This window comes from Thunnus maccoyii, chromosome 5 (assembly GCF_910596095.1).
Source record: "Thunnus maccoyii chromosome 5, fThuMac1.1, whole genome shotgun sequence".
Classification (NCBI taxonomy): Eukaryota; Metazoa; Chordata; class Actinopteri; order Scombriformes; family Scombridae; genus Thunnus; species Thunnus maccoyii.
Genome location: NC_056537.1, coordinates 7571132 through 7591938, shown reverse-complemented (window position 1 = coordinate 7591938; position 20807 = coordinate 7571132). Strand labels below are relative to the sequence as shown.

General features: G+C 37.2%; 2 protein-coding genes and 1 non-coding gene across 5 annotated transcripts; 2 read left to right on the top strand and 1 right to left on the bottom strand.

Annotated features, from left to right (window-relative positions):
• Window positions 1-3010: 3010 nt before the first annotated feature.
• Window positions 3011-15401, bottom strand: LOC121897800 (E3 ubiquitin-protein ligase TRIM33-like). Of its 2 annotated transcripts, none has more exons than XM_042412525.1 (12): window positions 14288-15401; window positions 13750-13828; window positions 13392-13593; window positions 12899-13084; window positions 12641-12777; window positions 11555-11735; window positions 11010-11297; window positions 10301-10908; window positions 8664-8787; window positions 7468-7542; window positions 6229-6381; window positions 3011-5220 (listed from the first exon to the last, which is right to left on the bottom strand). In XM_042412525.1, the coding sequence occupies exons 4-12, from the start codon at window positions 13064-13066 to the stop codon at window positions 5017-5019; spliced, it is 1938 nt and encodes a 645-aa protein (XP_042268459.1). In that variant the 5' UTR covers window positions 13067-13084; window positions 13392-13593; window positions 13750-13828; window positions 14288-15401; the 3' UTR covers window positions 3011-5016. The 2 variants fall into 2 exon arrangements, with proteins under 2 accessions (XP_042268459.1, XP_042268460.1); XM_042412526.1 differs by having other exon boundaries at window positions 11010-11276.
• An 87-nt stretch (window positions 15402-15488) lies between these two features.
• Window positions 15489-20333, top strand: rpl27a (ribosomal protein L27a). 2 transcript variants are annotated; one of them, XM_042412527.1, is made up of 5 exons: window positions 15489-15530; window positions 16162-16225; window positions 16318-16393; window positions 18649-18823; window positions 20159-20333. In XM_042412527.1, the coding sequence occupies exons 1-5, from the start codon at window positions 15528-15530 to the stop codon at window positions 20285-20287; spliced, it is 447 nt and encodes a 148-aa protein (XP_042268461.1). In that variant the 5' UTR covers window positions 15489-15527; the 3' UTR covers window positions 20288-20333. The 2 variants fall into 2 exon arrangements, with proteins under 2 accessions (XP_042268461.1, XP_042268462.1); XM_042412528.1 differs by lacking the exon at window positions 15489-15530 and adding an exon at window positions 15930-15952.
• Window positions 17781-17910, top strand: LOC121898142. Its single transcript, XR_006096363.1, has one exon. It is a non-coding gene; the product is annotated as a small nucleolar RNA SNORA3/SNORA45 family (small nucleolar RNA).
• Window positions 20334-20807: the final 474 nt, after the last annotated feature.

Here is a 20807-nt window from a genome sequence, read left to right as displayed (position 1 = left end):
AACTCTTATACATATATACTAACTCTTTATATACACAATAAAGAGTTAGAAGAACAGCTGATTCTTCTCTCCTGGTTTGATTTGAGGTTTATGGCTTTAAAAGCATCCAAATCTGTCTTCATCACACAAACATTGTGTGAAGTGTGAGTGTTGTGGATATTCCATAACAGTGAGTGAAATACAAAAATTATGTGCAACATTATCTTGTTTTTCTGTTACATCTCAGATTTTTTTAGGCCGAGATACAGTCAAAAAATAAGGTAAAATACGACTCTGCAGAGTCCTTACTCCTACCATCAACTTTGGTCATAAACTAAAAAGTGGTGAAAACTTTTCCAGAAGGCTCCAACAAACTATCAGCTCTGCTCTTAGCACCATCCAAGTAAAACATCATGCACTTATCCCACTCCCAGGCACGATAATTTAAGAAATGCATGTTTAGACAGTAAGTGAGGAAATGAGTCTTAATGACCCTAAATGACACGGAGAGCAGAAAATCTTGGTCGGCAGTGTTTTGGAATAAGTATACGTCTTAAACAGCTGCTCCAAAATGATGACGCTCCTCTGCAATGAATGAAAAATATTGTGTGTCTAATCGTAGTTAATGCGTGCTCTTGAGTTTGGCCTAAACATTAGATGTAGGTCTTATCTCAATAGAAGATGTTCTCCTGTGCAGCTGGAGGAACGTCAGCCTTTTTCCTCCTTTTTGTGTATATTTGTGATTCACCGAACATCAGACCAGATCAGACAGACAGAGTGAAGGAGGGCTTTTGATGTTCTTAAATGAAACATCTGCACATCACAAAACAGAAAAAAGAGGGAGAAACATGAAGAAAAACTAGAGAGAGAGGAAAAAGAAAGAGAGCAGACATGTGACTGAAGTTTACTGGACTGAATAAAGTGGGTTTAAAAGACACAAGAGGGGAATAAACCTCCCTTTGATAGCATCTCACGGTCAATTTCCCCTATTCTATCTTACATTAGCCACAGGGCTGCTGGTCCTTAAAAGCTCCCTCTCATCTTTCTCTGTATGTCTTCATTCAATGGCTGTACACACAGATCAAAGACAACATATAGTGTTTATGACTGGACCAGAGTGGGTTTTATCAGTGGTTGCACCAGATTCTGTCCATTGGAAAGTCTTTTTATGGGTTCACAAAGTAAGAGCACTCATGGTGCAGCTTTCTTGACAGATTATATTACAAAGAAGTGCATTTTTGAAGTTGACAAAGTGTATGAAAGTATGAGCTGTCTAGAACAAACGGGATAAACTGTCCAAAGCAGTCACTTCATGCTGTTTCTTGTCTGACAAATTACGCTGGACCTGGATTTTGGAAGAACAAAATGTCCTGAAACGCTTGAAAAAGAGAAATCATATTTGTATGATGAAAATTGAAATCCGCAATCGAAAGCTGACAGCAACAACACACAGTGAGCAGACCACCAAGAACTCCTCCAAAGAAAACACAAGAGGAAATCAACATGTCCTCCTTAAGATATTAGACTGACACTCAGTTTAGATATTCTAATAGTAAAAATTATGTATTAGATTCCTGTGGCATTATTCCCACCACAAAAATCTAACCAGGGACTACAGATGAAGACTATCTTTAACTATATTTGTTGCAATAGTGTATCTTGTTAAAAGAAACATGTATGGAGCGCAAACACATAACCTCAACATCCCTGGTTTGACTCGGGCTGGGGGTCTTTGTTACATGTCATGCCACTTTTTCACGCCTTCTTTTCACTATCAACTGTCCAATAATCATGAAAATGCCCAAAAACAAAACTTGAAAAAAACACATTTCTTGTTTTAATGACATACCAAGTCATCTCATTAAAACAATATGTGTTTTCTTATCATAATTTGATAAATTGGTATATTCTTATGACAGGAAAACTTCCAGGTAAAGGCCAGAATGTGAGCAAATGTCCAGATAAATTAATTTTGTTTGATATGTATGATTTTTGTTGGTTGGTTGGTTTATTTAACAGGGACAGTACTGATTAACACTGTTACATCTGTAAGAAGAAGCAATGCAGCAGATGAATTGTATATAAGGCGTCTAGTTGAAGCTAATTAGCAGTTTCTGTCCTTGTTAGACTTTTAAATTTAAGTTGAAACAATAAATTGCTGCAGCAGATTCAGGATAAAAACAGCCAACTAGATAAAGTACAGTGTATGTTCATGTGTCTGTCTTCCCCCCACTGACGCCTTATCATATCCCTAACAAGATATATAGTTCATGTTGACGTAAAGCATTTCATCTAAGCCATCAAAGTGTTTTAATGATATTGCTCTGGTTGATGTTGTCCAGCACTCATAGTTGGACGACATAATCATAGACAGAGACATTACTGTCCAGACAGAATGATGAAGTTAAAAGTCATCAGCTTCCATGGAAAAAAGAGTAAGAAAGTTTATTCTACTCCAGTTAGTGTCAACCTGCTTTGATGGAGAACATTACTGTCAGATTGAGTTATATTACTGTTATTTACTGTCTGTAATTTACGTTTCATTTCATTTTTCAGTGTGGGCTGTAGGCCTGTGTAAATTCCTTGTTTTCATTCATTTTTAAAATCCAGATCATGTGGTGTCAGATAGAGATGAGCTGCTCTGCTGGTCAGTAGAGATGCTTCAAATGGAAAGAAAATGAATGTGAAGGTAAGTTTCTGAGGAGCCATAATTTCCCAGAAGTTATCTTCATTTCATTGCTGTTGTTGTCAGGTAGTTGGCTGGAAGCAGAGTTTCAACATTTTTCTGTAGTTTTATCTACTTTAACCTGTGTCCACAATGAGACAAACCCACCATCAAGCCTCTATCATCCAATCAAAGACCCCAAAGAGTCCAATAAGTATGCTGGCACCGAGGTGCAAAAAAACCATAAATGTAAAACCAAAACACAATAAAATAGAAAACACAACAATATTTAAGAAAACACAAAAAACCTTCTACTGAACATAAAAAACCAGACAATTCAACAACTTTAATTGTTGTTGTGTTTTGCAGCTTTAGGACATCGTAAATAAGAAATCTCTAAATCCACAGACTGATATGAACACAGTCCACTCGGGCACGATGAACAACAGAGAACTGAAGCAAATTGTGGCTTCATATTTATTGTCATGGATTGTCTGTCTCTGTGGTACTTTTTTTGCCATTACAAACAAGAGTGAATGACCATCTTCTAAGAGGAGGAAAACAGATGATCCTCCAGATGTGCTGAGTGAGTTCAACTGGCAGGAAAATAAGAAAAGTGAAGTAGTAATCTAAATATGTATAGAAAAAAATGAAAGAAGACAATATTAAACATCATTTTCCTTCAAAAGTCTCACTGACTGCAAGTATTGTAACTTCAAACCTTTGACTGAATGATCCAACATCAATGTGAAGGTTCAGATACAAGCACACCCCCTTGTGGTCATTTATATAACAATAACCATAATAACTATTTTTTTAAAGCACCTTCCATACATTAGATAAAGCTCAAAGTACAAAGTATATAAAATTGCAAAAAACTGACAAATTGAAAGGTTGCAACAAACAATAAAACAAACAAACTAAAATATTTCAGTAGGATACAATAAAATAGGATATATGTATAGTAACAAAAAGAGGGAATTTGGTAATAAAAAGATAGTAACTTATAGCAAGATATTAACTCGATTTGACTAATTTGGATGGCTGAAGCTTCATATTAGCTTCGGGTAAACTTACATTTTTGCACAGAAGGAGGACTATGGATTTTGTCCCCAATCACTTACTATAAAGGCACGTTTGGAGGGGACCTTCTAACGGCCGGTATGTACAGGAAGAATGATTACAGCAAGAAAAACCTTCTTGCTCAGACTTGAAAAATTGTGAACCCGCCCTTTAAGTCTTATTGTACTAGAATTAAGACGTTTTACAGCTGAATTCATCTTGTTGAAATTCATTTAGTGGCTACCTGCTGCAGGAAAATACAGATCATTTATCCACGTTTATTCAACAAAAATCAGTATTTCTCAGCCTGGAAGTTACCTGTAAAAGCTGCTTTCACATCTTGTCTTCCTCCTACTCTCTGTCTGTCTTTTGCTATCATCCTTTTAAACAGGTGATCCCTTTGTAGGGACATACAGCACATGTAGCTGCTGATAGACACAGATCAATTGTATTATTTCATATATTAGGTACAGCAGGTGAAGGGTTAGGGCCTGAAACACAGGTGTAAAAGGTATGCTGCTAGATGCATGATATGCACTATATTATTTAAAGAATTTGAATCTCCTTTATAATCAAACCAAAAATTTAAAAAAGCATTCAGTTTCACTACTGCTCGTGCAAATTCTGAACATAATTAAGGACCATGTATCTAGTGGCAAATCTTTTTCACCAGAAAAATTAGTCTTAAGAGTCTCTGAAAGTGTGCAGGATTAAGAGAATAATTACTAGATATACTTTCACATGGGGATATTTTAGGTTTTTCTTTCTCCTTGTTCTCAATCATTCCTTATAGTAGTTTCATCATATAAACATCTAAAAACCCTGTATGTAACTGTGAGTATACACACAAATACACTTTACTTTGGTTGTGAGTTTTGACGCCCAGAATGAATGTCAGTGGAGTTAACTGAAGTCAAAATTCATATTTTTCAAATGTTACCTCATTTCCAGTCAGTTAATTTCAAACATGAAAGGTTTAAATCACATTTGATGAGATGTTTATGACAGTCTACAACTCAGAAAAACAGGAATAATTCATTTATTTCTAATTTGAAGAGTTTATTCTAAAACAGTAAAAAAAAAAAAAAAAAACAAGCTACCTACCAAAAATTCTGCATAAATACCTGAAATGTGAGAAAAACCCACAACCTTATTAGTTCCTGAAAATGTGATTTTTTTCATGGAAGCAATCTCTTTGTAAAATAGCAAATGGTCGAAATCTGCTTTTGGAATGAAGTACATCACTTCCACATGTTTGATATTGATTAAACGGCTTTAACGTACAACTCTGCAAGTGTTGTTTAAACTAGTTACACATAATATTTTTTCCCTCTAAACACGCATCTCTTCTTCCTGTAGTTTTCCTTCCTCTTCCTGTTGAACCACTGGAGGCGAGCTCTGTCCATTCTGTCCTGGCTGGCCGATGGAAACGTCCGGTCAGGAAAAATATCCTTCAGTTTGCTCAAGAAAAACACCTCCAGGTTTCGACCGGCCTGGGCCACCTCTGAGTCTGGCTGCACAGCGGAGGGAGATAGATGTACATACAGGTTTAATTCAAGGAGAGTTGACTCAGAGGACAGGTTCACAATTTTTCAAGTATGTCTTGTCCAAATGATCACTGAAAGAGGTTTTCCTCGCTGTAATCATTCCTCCTGTTCATACTGGCTATTAAAAGATCCCCTTCAAATGCGTGATGGGGACCAAAATCCACAGTCAGTTTGTGTGGAAATGCATTTAAAAGTTTATCTGAAGCTTATTTGAGGCTTCATCAGTCCAAGTTAGTCATAACAAGTGGATATCTGCCACATTTACAGTCTTTTTAGCATCAAATTCCCTCTTTGTGTTTCCCTGTTGAGCTGCAGTGGAAGTATAGTAACAAAAAGAGGGACTTTGACACTAAAAAGACTGTGACGTTGAAAGATATCTACTTGATTTGACTAATCTGGACACTGAAGCTTCATATTAGCTTCAGATAAACTTTTAAATACATTTTTGCACAGAAGGAGTCTCGTGGATTTTGGCCTCCCATCACTTACATTGTAAATGCATTATGAAGGGATTTTCTAATGGTCAGTATGAACAGCAAGAAAAACATGTTTCAATGTTAATTTGGGTACCTGACTGTTGTTTTAAACCTGAAAAATTATGAATCCATCCTTTAAAATAGGTTAGATCAACCTGATAAAGTCACTTCATTTCACATTCCTACATACTCTACATTCATCAAGTAAACATTTGCAGATTTTGGGACAATTAGGGGCAAAATAGTCCCTAAGAGTTTCAAAATTAGACTGTAAACCAGGTATTCATAGAGTTTTAAATGTTTAATGTCTCTTTCTTAGTGGCAGATGGACTCAACCTGATCAGACCCCATGTAAGGAAACTATTGGTATATTATATCATGGCCTCGTTTTCTACATGTGGAACTTATTCCCACAGGCTATATGGCGCAGAAATAATTCAATTACACCAGTAGTTAGATTAAACTGGAAAATCCACTCAGATTCTTATGACAAACTTACGTAATTGAAAGTAGCGCAGTTCTTGAACATCAGCAGGACGTCATCGACAAACTGCTCGGCGGTGAAATAGTGGAGAGTGTTGCTCTTGTCCAGTTTCCTGCGTATCACTGAAAGGTCAACGGGCCTCTTGATGATCTGGTAGTAGTTTCGGGCCTGGAGGACATTTACAGACATTAGATCACTGTAGTGGAGAATGTTGTCATACTGTATTAACATGACCGTTTGCCATGAAAGTGAAGTGGAACATTTTACATAGAGTCCACTGTTTTCTCTACTTCGGTATGTTGTTATAACGATGACATACTGCTGTCAGAGTTTTAAATGAGGCCAGCAGTTTAACTCTTCCCTTTGTTATTGCTGGATGGATGTGATGGGTGTTATTTATCAGGATAAAAAAAGAAAAGTGAATTTGTTGTTTTCGATTATCTTTCTGACTTTAGGTTTATGTGTTGAATGTTCAAAAGCAAATGTTCTTGTATATGTTGTATAAATGTTTTGAAATTTTGAATATGGACACTTGAGTCATGTGATTTGGAGTGACTTGATTTTCTACCCAAGCCATTAGATCCTAAATTTTACATAATAAGTTACAGACAATTGCCTTGGTACATCTGGGATTTCAGACAAGCAGACAAACAACAGATTATTATATTCTGAGTGATTAATCAACTTATCAAATGACTGAATAGTTAATTAATTGACAGTTGATATGAATAGATTTCTTTGCCCAGAGACGACACATGGAAATTAGTTCTTAGCTATATCTGGTGCAATGAATGTATTTGTGGATTCATAATAATAATAATAATAATAATGTTTTAAATGTGATACTGATGTGATACTAAATAAGACTTGCTGTATTTTTTTATGTATTTTTAATAATAATAATACATTTTATTATAGAGCACTTTTCAAGGTACTCAAAGACATTTCACACAAAAGAGGAAAAAGGAAAAAAACTATGTATAAAACACACTGAAAGTACATTAAGTAGAAGGGGACATTAAATCAAACATTAAAGTAGCTCTAAACAGGTGAGTTTTGATTAGTTTTTGATATTTAACTAAGTGACTAATGTCTATAAGAAAAAGACTATTATCTTGTTACTGTTGCCTGTATTTGTATTGTTTGTACTGATGTGTTATTCCTTACTGCCAATGGTGATTCATCATTTGATGTGATTTCTGTAAGACACACGTGTTGCAGTAAAAATATTTAATATAAATCTGCAGGACTGACCAGAGGACTGACAGGTTCGTGGAACGGAGCGCTGAGCAGGTGACAGTACAAGAGTAGAGTCAACTTCTCACACCTCTGCAGAAAGAAACACACACACACACACATAAATAAACTGACTTAAACCAGGACAACTTCCACCACCAAACTTAGTTCTCATCATCTCATCATGAGCTGACACAACGAGTCCACAACAGCTCTTGTTAGAAAGAAGCTTGTAACAAAACTGCTGCTGTAGTACAAAGCACATACTGTATAAAAGCATTTACTTCACTTTAATTTAGTGATCACAGAGGATTTCATTAACGTTTAAACCTGGTTTTCCACCTTTTTTTATATGGTAATTGTTTCTGTTGGTTCATGTAACATAAATATGTTTTAATTTTCACGGCTCTCAAAAAGACATGTACAAACATTATGTGTGATAAGAGCTGAACATCAGTACAATTAATCAACCTTTATTTGTACAGCACCACAGTATAGATGACTGACAAGCCGCTAATAAGTCAGAACAAATGTAAACAGTAAAACAATTTAAGACTAATGCACACAAGAAAACTATTTAAAAAATGAAAATGTAATAAAACCGATACAATATATTTAAAATCAAATAAGAACTAGATCAAATATATAAAAGACAGTGATAAATAAAACAGATCAGAGGGAATATAACATTTTAAAACATGAATACAATAAAATAAATAATTAAATTAAATAAATAATGGCCATAAGATATTCTAATTAAGTTTATGTTTAATATCAATATCTTTCAGCTGCTCTCAGATCCTCAGGCAGACTGTTTTCAACAGCTCAGAGCATAAAAACTAAATGCTGTCTCACCAAAAGTTTGTCCTGCATTTTGAAACAACTAAAAGACTCGTACCAGAGGACCTGAGAGACCGTCCTGGTTCATACATGGCAAACATGTCAGACAAGTAGGCTGCAAGGCCATGAAGTGCTTTTAATTAAAGAATCAATACAGACACTGACAACCAATGTAAGGTCTTTAAAACAGGTGTTCTCACCAATAAGCATTACTATAGTGTAGCCTGCTGGTAGAAAAGTGTACATTAATCTCTCTGTATCACCCAGAGAGAGAAATTACTACATTTTAGTGATATTTTTGAAATGATAAAAAGCGTATTTGGTGACAAACCCCACACAAGCTTCCACATGAGTATAGAAACCAAACTGCTCACCCTCTGGTCCTCGTTGGACAGTGTGTACAGAGCTTTGAATCCTGCGCAGGGGTGCATGTTCTCACAGTCGTAGGCCTCCGCAGGTTCATGGTCAGTTCTGCACAACGTACAAACCCAGTCGCCTCTGTAGGACATACAGTACAGAGCCTCTGTTATTCACAGCTTGGACATGAAAAAATACAGTAATTCATTACAGGGAGCACTGCATGTGAAATACATGTGTAACATTTGAGTATTTTAGAGGATAAGGCTGGAGTTGTTTTATCTTTTTATTGTAATCATTCCATAAAAAGACCAAAACCAACAATTACTTTATCCTTCTTACAAGTATCACTGTGTAGTCAAAGCCTGATGTATCTTCCACTGTTCAAAAAGTATTAAAACATGTCAAAAAGGTCAAAACTCCAGCAATACTTGTATAAAGAACAACTTTATTGTGAGACCAACTTGTTTCAGTTTGCAACCCTCATCAAGGTCATTCCTCTCAGATATTAACAAGGAACCACCAGCATGATAAGTGAGGTCAAGTCAAGTCAAGTTGTCAAAAATACTAAAAAGATGTAAGAACCCCCTTATCTTTTTAAGCTTTTATCTAAAGCTGCTCCAAGCCGGAAGGTTACGTACCACAATCACAAAATGTGACTGCGTGATGGAGAAGTATGAAATTATTCTACAGATTTCCAGTAAATCCCAAAAAGGAAGCTTTGGTTTGTGGTGAGTTCACAAGCAAAAAACCACAGAAACAGACAAATATCAAATATTACAAATATTGCCTAAATCAGAGGATCCGAACCTGGGGGTCGGATATGTCAGGCCTACAGGAGATTATAAACTATACATATCTTCACCCTTTTGCAACACAAATTTTGTTTTTTTAATGAAATATGACTTTTCTCTTATATTCACTCTTTTGTTGCTAAATACAACTTTACATAAATGTTAAAAGCTCTACTGAGATACATTTATGACTCTAAAATCATTCAAATCAAACAATCTGAGAAGTTAGTCTTGAAAAATAAGCAGTGTCACTCAGGTACGTGTACTTTACTTGAGTATTTCCATTTCAGAGGGAAATATTGTACTTTCTACGAGAAAATGATCCAATATTTCACCAAAAATCAAAAATTAGAGAAAAAGTCCAAAAACTGAAAACTGTGTATCAGAACTGTGTTTTTTTCTTCTTTCCTCTCCCATTAATCATCTCACAACCCCTCAGATTTATCTGGTGACCCTTTGGAGGGGCCCAACCCCTAGGTTGGGAACCACTGGACTAAACTATCTAACTGTATATAAAGTAGTTGAAACTAGCTCCACCTCCAGCAGCTACAACAGTAATATGCTGCTCTAACACTGATGCTTCACTATTAATAATCTAATGATGTCATATATAATAATATATCAGTCAGAGGGACCAAACCACTACTTTTACTGCAATACTTTAAGTACATTTTTCTGCTAATACTTATGTATTTTTACTCAAGTGGGAGTTTTCATGGAGGACTTTTACTTGTAATGGAGTATTTTTACATTGCTGTATTGGTGCTTTTACTTAAGTAAAGGATCTGAACACTTCTTCCACCACTGGACTCTACTGAAACTCTGTGACACAGGCTGCATATGTGTGTGTTCATACTTACAGTGGGAAGCTGATAAGTGGAGGTATATGACAGGCCAGGTGATAAACTTTAGGGCAGCAGTCGCAGCAGAGCAGATCTCCTCCGTTCAGACACACGGCGCAGAAATCTTCACTCTCAATCTCCTCGCTCGCAGCTCCAGTTTCAGGCTTCTGGATGGATGAGTCGATCACTTCCTGGGTCGGTGAGCAGCTCCGCTCTCTTTGATCTTCACTGTTGTTCATTTGAACTACATTCGCTTCACATTTGGATTCAGACTCATCTTCTAGCTGCAGTGACTGATCCTGATCTGATTCTGGCTCTGGATCCAGTGCGATCACCATGGTCGGTTCCGGGTCTGGATCCAAATAAAGTGTTTCTGAGTCTGTTTTCCCGTCCGGGTCCCATTCTTCAGATCCAGAATCAAACAGGATATAAGGCTGATCTGGATTAGAGTCACAGTCGAAGCCTGAGTCCTGCTCTGGTTCTGGAGACGAGGAGCTGTCAGGACAGTACGGCTCAGTCCAGGATGACATTGTTGTTTCTGGGAGATCAAAGGGCTCTGCTGGGTTAGACTGAGGTGTCTCCTCCTCGATATCCAACATGTCTGCCTCATTGTGACTGAATCCATTCTGTGAGCAAACACAAGGAGACACAGAGGTAAGGAAAAGAGTAAAATAACCAAAAAATGATTCAAACTGATCTTTACCCTCCATGAATGAACTCTAAATACCTTGGAGTCCACGTCGACAACAGACTGGACTGGAAATGCAACACAGAGGCTGTCTACAGGAAGGGACAGAGCAGACTCCACATCTTGAGGAAGCTTAGGTCCTTCAATGTGTTCAGTAAGATGTTGCAAATCTTCTACTAGTCCGTTGTGGCAGGTGCAGTATTCTTCGCTGCTGTCTGCTGGAGCAGCAGCATCAGAGCCAGGGACACTAACAAACTCATCAGGAAGCCTGTCTCTGTGCGGAGGACTCCTCTGGATATACTGGAGCTGGTTGTTGAGAGGAGGATGCTGCAAAAACTGTTAAAAATCATGGAGAATATCTCCCATCCCCTCCATGGCCAGCTGGTCTAACAACTAATACTGTATATACCTCTTTGTTTTTGTATTTGATTTGATTTATGTCGCTACTGTGGCATTTTAATTTCCCTTTATATAATTCAAGTATCTATCTGTCTATCTATCTATCTATCTATCTATCTATCTGTCTATCTATCTATCTATCTATCTTTCTATCTGTCTATCTATCTGTCTGTCTGTTTCTGTACCTGCTGAGGAGGATCCCAACAGCAGACATCATTGTGGAGCTCGACACATGCTGATGGCAGTCGTACCAGAGACACCACCGGCTGCAGAGATGATAAGGACACAGACTGGAAGTTCAGACGCTCCAGGCTCACTACAGCTATGGAGGAATTACCCAGAATCCTCTGGGCCTCTGGGTGAATCCTGTGGAAACAGGTAAAGACGGACTTCCTGTGAGCAGGAGAATATTTGACTATATGGCAGGCAGAGGTGCTTCAGTTTTGTTTATGACGTCCCAAATAGTCCAAATCCTAAACTATGTGTTTCAAGTAGACAAATAATTATTAATCTGTCACTTACATATATATTTTTACATAAATAATGAATGCTTTTATAAACTTTATAACATTTAAAAGTAAACTGATCAGGTGTGCCTTGTGACACATTTACAATGTATAGGATTATTTTTTAAGGTATTGGATGAATCATTTGGTCTAAAAAAAAGGCCAATCATGCTTCCTCAAATCACTTGTTTTAGCAACGCAACAGTTCAAAACTCAAAGATGTTCAAATTACAATAACATAAAACTGAGACAAGCAGAAAATCCTCACATTTGAGAGGCTGGAACCATAGAATATTTGGCACTTCTTGCTTAAATATAACTTTTTTATGATTATTATCTATCAACTAATTCATTAATCAGCTCATTCATTTAAACAGTTGATCAAACAACCCAAATGTGATCATCTGAGGTGTAATTTTATCAGAAAAATTAAGAGTGAGACCTAATAGCTTAGTCAAAAGACTGAAGACCTCGTTAATCCAGGTCATTGGTGTTAAAGTCAAAGTTGAGTTGCAAATATTTTTGGATTTTGTAAAGTCTAAATTCATCAGATTCATGACTCGGGTCTGACTGGAGTCCAAGTCATGTGGCGTGAGTCCACACTTCTGACTGAAGTATGTCTTTCTTAATGATATTTTATGGTCAATAGAGAAATGTTTTACACATTTTATCATCCGACATGCATCATTTTTCATAATTAAAAACATGTTTTCTTGTTGTGTTGTCATGAGAACATGTTTCCCATGTTGTAATTTGTTTTATTACCTTATTCTCTTCAGTAAAGCTGCAACACTTTTGTCAGGATGTTGTTGTTTTTCAGATGATGGAGAAGCTGCTGTGGTTTTTCCGTTGCAACACCAGTTTGGCTCCTTCTCCGTCTCACAGAACTCAGTACTGCTGAGCTATTGAAAAATAGAATCATACCAATAATTGAATTACATTTTAATAACACTTCTCTCTCTTTTTCATCCCTTTTTTCTCTCAAGCCATTTTTCAAAAACACTGCCTATGTCTTTGTATTACGTGTTCTGTGGGGAGGCTTGGCTCCTCTGCTCTGGATGCTGGAATTGGACCAGTCTCAGATGACATGGCCTCCAGTGCCAGCTGTGGTCTACACTTGGCTTCCTGTGGCAACAGGGTGGCCCGCCTTTGGGGAAAGTTGCCATGGCGCCTGTGAGGCAAGTCCTCCATATCCAGGAGATCAGGCCTCTTGGGGTAAAAAAAAAAACAGAAAACAGAAGAGAAAATACAGAAGAAGCTGCTGGTTTGAAATCTCATGTGTGCTGAGTGTTGATGTTAAAATAAACAAATCAAAACAAACAGAATACCGCCAAAGAAGTGGTTGAATTAATTATATTTGTCTTAAGATGAGTGCTCAGATTGCTGCATTCCCTCAAGACAAAACAGTAACGCCTCAAATGTGTAATGATAATACGCACAAAGAAAAAAAGCATTGATGTACTTAACATTTAAACATTATCATCTTGCAAGAATAAAGTCTAAGTTTAAATCTTACCTGAGCGTGAATGAAAGCAATAAAAAAAAACCACAAGATGTCTGCTTCAGAAAGGCAGGTGAATGTGTCTCCAGGTGGGTGAGAGCCGAGGATGACGGGGACGGCACCGTTCCATGAGTCCAGTATCAAGGGGGACACGACTGATTTGATTGGTGGAGAGCTGCTGATCCAACCTCAGCCCCCTGACATTTCACCACTGTACCTGCAAGCAAATGTATCACGTTCTTTCACCCTCACCTGAGGATTTTAACTTAAAAAACAAAGCATGTAGGGAAAAAAAAACTACATGAACATATCTAAAGCTCAACGAATGTAGTACAACATCCATTAGTGAATCATTTAAGACAAATTCCCTTACAGGTTTGATGGATCCCTTCGAGGACGTTTGTCTTTTCTTCAGCTGGAGTTTGAAGTACAGAGTTCACCTCCCGGAAATCCTGACCAATGACAAGTGCCAGGCTGTAATGTTGGTTCATGTTTTGAATAACAGGCCTATGTAAATCAACTTTGTCTGATGTAGTATCACCGCAACCCGATAACCTATGCAAAAATGCAGCACATTCCGCTTCGAACTTGTCAAAGTTCATAATGTGTTTTTTATTGTCAGTCACGCAGCCTTCTAGTTATCATATTAATTTACTTCTAGGCTTACTATACTCCATAAAATAGACCCTAAAAGTGTATTTTATTCATGTTATCATGTACACATGCCAACCTCTCTGCTCACTCTTAGCTTATCATCTCTACAAAACATGTCCCTGAAATTTCCTTTCCTCCCCTTGAATTTCTGCTGTCAACTCAACCATGTTTTTTTGGAAATAACTGCTGCCAAAGACATGAATTAATACAATGTAGAAATCCTCCCGTGAAACGTATTGCTCAGTAAATGGCTGTACTCTTTTGTTTGAGGTGGTTGTTGAATGTGTTGCGTCAGCTGTGGAAATCCTCCAGTGATGACTACACTTGATGCTTCCATCCTGTAGTAGACCAAAGGAGTGCTAAAATACGACCATAAGAAGGATTGTACAAGAAGATTTATTGACAGTCAGGGGAAGGCAGGTGAAGAAATTCTACAAAAATAATGTAAAACACTTTCAGAAGTTGTGCAAAAACAGATAATTTCCAACATGCGTATAGAAGCTGCTGAGTAATTTTCAGATATAGCTGAATGAACTCTCATGTTTTTATATTTTAATTTTCAATATGTTTTCTTTCCATCTTTTGAGAGCAATAAAAGTGTTTAGATTGATAAGATCTTTAGTTAATTGAGCACAAATTAACTCATTCAACTGATTTATTGTATGAAAATTATTCAAATTTTCATTACTGCATCGAAAGTAAAGCAACACCTCTGAGCTCTGCAGAAAAATATGTGTAAAAGGGACTTTGTATTTGTTAAATGAAATGGTTAAGTTATACGCAATCCTTTAAACAAATTCTGCTGTGCAAATTTTCAGAGGTTTTTCTACAGAAATACCTTTTTAATACTGGACTGGATATCATCATCATCATTGTCGTCATTTTTGCATTTCTAAATTCTTCAGTTACAGGCTTCATGTATTGTAGTCAGATACTAATAAGGTCCAGAAAGCCTTCGGTAAAGATAAGATCTCATCAAACAAGTTCATTCCTGTTAATCTGACCAAAGATAAAACTCCGGGCTGTACTGCTGATTTACAATTTCTAATTCTGTGTAAATCATCACTGACTGTCTGAGTTGGCCTTCACTCCTATAAACAGCTTAACAGTGAGGTGAACATGCCTAGATAACCTGATGATGCAGAAAAAAGCAACACATCCAACTGGTTTTTATCACAGCTGACCTGCTTTCTACTGTATTTTCATATTTGACACAAATAAATTCTGTTCTGGTGACTGTGTAGTTACGTTTCCTCTTACATAACGCATTTGCATCGCTGCGTATGGTGTTGTTAGAATATGAATAGCCAGATTAACCACTTTTTCTCTCCTTTAAAATAATAAATACTGAGATACAGCCTAAACTAACACCCACCACTGGGCGTCGCTGTTGGTTTCTTTGGACTTTTGGAGTCAGGAAGATAACTGATAACTGGCAAATCTCGCACAAAACCGCGTGGTTTCCAAATCCCGTTCCTCTTTCAACTAGCCTCCAAGATGGTAGGTGCTATCACGTATCCCTCCTCTGTGAAATTCAGTGATATCTATGCCCATCCTTGTTCGTTTGTACAGAAAACCACCATCCGATGGCGTTTTATAGTACAATTATCTCTCACGGTCAATGAGCGGCTGTTATTACCGTGATTTTTAAACATAGATGGATATTTTGTGAGGCTCTCCCGGGGCCTCCGGCAGCAGCAGCAGACAGACCGGCGATTTCTGTCTAGTTTAGCATGTTTTAACCGCGTATACAAGTCCTCTGCATGTTTGTCATAAATATGAGAGTGGTAGTAGCTGTTAAAATTCTAAAGTGTCTGGAAGTAACCTGTTCAGTCGCTAAAGTCTGCCGGTTGAAACGGTTGAGTTAGCATTAGCTTCCCGGGATGCTAGGCAGCATGTAAGTTAGATGGATATACTGAATGGTATGTTCAAGCTCGTTTAAGGTGGAAAACTCGCTTTTAGTGTCCGTTTTATAGAAGTTTATAGTAGATATTTATCCAAACTTCTAAGCAGAGGTTTCTTGGTTAGTGTAGTAAGCTAGCTAGCTAGCTCCATGAGTTACGATTCAGACCATGGCAGTTGAAGCTTGCTATAGATAAGATAATCTTTTTATTAAACGTTTCTTTGACAGCCTACCAAGAAGACCAAGACCAGGAAGCTCCGAGGACATGTCAGCCACGGACATGGTCGCATTGGTGAGTATAAACTTGCCGGCATATCACTTCCATGTTGATTGTAGCTGATGTGGAGTTTTGTCAGGGTTAATGAGATGTTATTCTCCCTACAGGCAAGCACAGAAAGCATCCTGGAGGTCGTGGTAATGCTGGTGGTATGCATCACCACAGAATCAACTTCGACAAATAGTAAGTGCTGCATAACCTGTTTTCAGATGTACACATGAACTACTAGCAGCAGCAGTCTGTGCCTCATGTATCAGTAGACATTCATTGTCACAGAGGTAATCATCAGTGTCTCTTAGAGATAATTAATCTGCACAGGTGGTTGTTTAAAAACACTTAGTGTTGTTCTGAAGGTATTTCAAGAATCCCCAAAGACACTTCAAACCATCTGGATGAAAAAATATTTAACCTGCTGATTCATAAGGGTGTATTAAAACAAAGATACCTGGATAGGAAACATCACAATTTGCAAAATAAGTTAAAAATCTTTTATTGTGCAGCAGACAGTTGGGTTTTTTTTATCCAGGTGATTATAAGAGTCTTTGGGGATACTGGAAATACTGTCAGAAAAGCAGTATGAGTTTTTAAATGATCCTCTGAGCTTTTTAAACATTGATCAGAACAGAATCAGGTTTATTGCCAAGCAATTTTACACATGCACTGAATTTGCCCTGGTGTTGTGGTGCATAACAATCAAAAAATAGAAGGTAAGAGAGAATACAAGTATCTATTCAAAGTAAGAAAATACAACTGTCTCAAATTACTGGTTAATTATCTGCTGGAGAAACCGATGGTTACCGCTGTGATCCAGATGTATGTTGATACATGAGAAGCACAAACCTACCTGTATGTGTGAGGGATGTGCCGGTATTAAATGGTCACATTACGATTATCGTAGGTGAAAAATGGTATCACGACAGTCATTGTTCTCTGAAGTCCAATTAGTGCTAAAATATAGTTAAATTACTTCACACCATGATCGCCTGGGATTTATTCACTGAGCTGTTGTTCAACACTGTAAATAAAAGTTGGTTGTTCAAAGTTTAAGACAGTTGACTGCAAATTGCTTTATATTTTGAAAATCCATGAAATTTTCCTGATGAAATTGATTTTATGGAGGGCAGTAACTTTTTAGTAAGTGTTAATCTCCCCGGTGTTAACAGTCAAATTAATTTTTAAAAGGCATTTGTAAACACATACAGAAGTTATACTGAGATCTTACAGACCACTTGTGGCTAAACAGAATCAAACTGCTAATAAAGGCAGGAACACTGCTGCATTCAGTGTCCTCTGAAAACAACAACAATCACAGAAATGATGGTAATGGTTGGTAGTATTGATACCGTCAGAATGTTTCACCACAGTCTTTACAGTAAAAAAGGTATATCGGCACATTTCTAGTAGTGTTAAGATGCTCAGGAGGGAAATGTATCTTGAATGTATTTATGTTCTTGTTCATACTTTGGTCAGTGCCGTGCAAAGTTTCAGTTTACTGTTTCTGGGGAAAGTGAGGTCCAACACCTGTGGCCTTGGTAGTGTGTCGGTGTATCTCTGCTGTTAGGATCATGGTTTAGAGACTAGAGTCTCATCTTGACACATATCATTGTCTTGGTGTGCTTGAGTCCTCTTAGAGTAAAGACTGGTCCTATTCACCGACTGCATCTCCTGTAGGTCAGTCAGCCACATGGGCAGTTATATTTATTATAGCTCGATCTATCACTGCTGTCATCAGACTCATTCTGCACTCACATCACACCAAAATCAGAGATATACAGTAGTCAAGAATGTGCTTGTAGAAATATAGAGCCCACTTTGATAAGTGACATGTGCTCTTTAAACAGATGTCTGGAATAATGTGATTTATAAGACAGAATAATGGAGATGAAGCTGCAGCGATTAATGGGTTAGTTGATTGACAGAAAATTATTCAGCAGCTGTTTTCAAGTAAAAATGCCAAATATTTGCTGGTTGCAGCTTCCCAGATGAAGATTGACTCCTTTTTTTATATCTGATAAACTGAATATCTTTGGGTTTTAGTCTGTACAAGTGGTTTGAATAAATCACCTTTGACTGTGGGGAAATGATAATGGATTATCTAACATTTTATTGAAATGAGTAATCAGGAAAATAATTGTCAGACTAATCGATCATAAATAATTGTCAGCTGCAGCCCTAAATGGAAATGAACTTATGGTTGGTGCAAAATTTAAAATGTGCATTCAGATTGTTAGTCTATGTGTTTGCATTTAGAAGAAGCAAAGTTTGGTTTTAGTATTCTTAGTATAAAATGAATCTATTACAACTCAAAACAAGTTTTAACTAATTTGTCAAGCACAGATTTATAATAGAGGAACACCTAAACATAATGATTGATTACCTGTCAACGTGCTAATCTTGCATTGAGTTTAATGTCTGTCCTCACTGTGTGTCTTCTTCAGCCATCCTGGGTACTTTGGTAAGGTGGGTATGAGACATTACCACCTGAAGAGGAACACAGCCCACTGCCCCACCATCAACCTGGACAAGCTGTGGACTCTGGTGAGCGAGCAGACCAGGCTCAACTATGGCAAGAAGCCCGAAGGACCCGCCCCCATCATCGATGCCGTGCGCGCTGTAAGTTTTAGTCGATATCGTCATTACTGACTTGTCTGTAGTCTTCATCACTATGAAATAAAGGGATAGATGGGGCCTGTAAAACCACACTGTGCATGTATCAGGCCAAGCAACAGGAAACTAAATAAACAACACTCTAACGTTGATAGTCATGATGACTGCTGAACATTTGGCTGCACTGGTCTGGCTGCAGTGTGCATGTCGTAGCAGAGCTCAGACTGGAAACAGGTGATTTACCTTAATCTGCCAAAGGTTTAAAAATATGCCTTCAAACAACTTTAAAGCCTTTCTGTATTTTATCTTTTATAGTTGCAGATATGGAAAACAAAACTCTAGGTTTTAGGAGTGGATAGTTTGAGCCATTTCTCAATTAACAAAGCCTTATTTGATCGCTATAACTGAACAAAGCAGAGATGATTCTTGTGTATATTTGTGACAAACTTGCTAAAAAAAGTTAGATATGTTAAGACATTTTTGAGTTTGTTTGAGTTGTATTTTTACTTTAATGGAGATTAGTTTCCCTGCTTGTTCCCAGTCTTGACCTAAACAAGGTTAAATATGTCTAAGATCCTGGATGCAGAGATGCAACTGTAACTGGTCTCTAACATCTGGCTTGTGTAGTTTTCAAATATATTTATTTTAGAATCGAGGTTTCATTTAGTTCTGCCAAGTATTTTTATTCCGAAATATTTAGCATGCATAAATCTTGACCTTTTTTCATTTTTACTTTTCACCAAACTAATTTTCTCCACATTGTCACAGAAGCTTTAATTTTGTTATGTTAACATCAGTATAGTTTATTGTCACGCTTCACACTGACATGTGTTGCAAACAAACAAGGACTGAACTGCATCAGCTGACATTGAGACATTGTTTCATACACACTTTGTTTTGCTGTAGAATCGCTAACATGCAAATGTTTAGTGGTAATTTCTGAAATACATAGATTTATTTTTTTCTAAAGAAAGTCTTGAACTTTTCCATTAATAATAGTTAGTGGTGTGTTGGATGACCAGTGTTAAAAGGAGAATCGCTCCTAATATGTCCTTTTTATTTGAGGATCGTCTAGTGTGTCACATACTGTATCATTGCGTCGCTTTGAATTTTGGTAACATCTCCAATGTGTCGCTGTATATGAAATATCCTGGAATTTGTTTTGTCTTTTTACATTTGAGGTTTTCACTCTTCAGTTGTGTCCAATCAGTGTTTCAGTATCTTCAGTTGTTGCCCTTTTGTTCTTGTATGTTTGAACGGTGTATTATTGTTTACTGGAGTTTGTCATGTAATACAGTGGTTTTTGCCGGTTGCATTAATGTTTTGTTTTTTTCTTCATAGGGCTACTACAAAGTTCTTGGCAAAGGCAAACTGCCCAAGCAGCCCGTGATCGTCAAGGCCAAGTTCTTCAGCCGAAGGGCTGAGGAGAAGATCAAGGCAGTGGGAGGAGCCTGTGTGCTGATGGCATAATGCTCCTGTCAGTGTGTTTTTTCAAAAATAAACTGTATAAATGGGAGCTAAGAGTTTGTCATGTCTGATTTTTAACTGGATCTTTGAGTTTTTCTTTGAGTAAAAATGCTAGCAGGTTGTTGCATATTTTAAAATATAATGCAAATATAAAATTGGCATGTCTCTTCAGATAGTCTTATGCTGAGATGAAATAAGATGTCATCAACCTATGTTGTAAGACAGAAAGCATTGTTAGACATTGGTTAAAATGTTAAGTTTTGCACAGTGCTGCTTTGAATCATTTGAGCTGAAGTATGAACTGCAGCTGCATGGTTACACTGTTAAAGATGTTAAAAGTATTTGTATTGGCCAAGTTTGGTCGTCAATGAGTCATCTCAAGGTCACTGAAGGTCATGATTTTGGAAACTGACTTGAACTTCTCTCAAACACTTGATCCTGATGGTCAACTGAAGCAGGTTAAAGGATTTGGCCTCAATAATCAAAAGACTTTGGAAAGTCTTGAAAGTAGAAATTAATGGCA

Coding starts and splice junctions, on each gene's coding strand:
- LOC121897800 (XM_042412525.1), bottom strand. CDS start 13,066: ATGGAGGACTTGCCTCACAGGCGCCATGGCAACTTTCCCCAAAGGCGG. Junction 11,736..12,640: donor GCTTTACTGAAGAGAATAAG/GTAATAAAACAA, acceptor CTGTTTCCACAG/GATTCACCCAGAGGCCCAGA. Junction 6,382..7,467: donor ACGAACCTGTCAGTCCTCTG/GTCAGTCCTGCA, acceptor AATGTCCTCCAG/GCCCGAAACTACTACCAGAT.
- rpl27a (XM_042412527.1), top strand. Junction 16,226..16,317: donor CCACGGACATGGTCGCATTG/GTGAGTATAAAC, acceptor TTCTCCCTACAG/GCAAGCACAGAAAGCATCCT. Junction 16,394..18,648: donor AGAATCAACTTCGACAAATA/GTAAGTGCTGCA, acceptor TGTCTTCTTCAG/CCATCCTGGGTACTTTGGTA.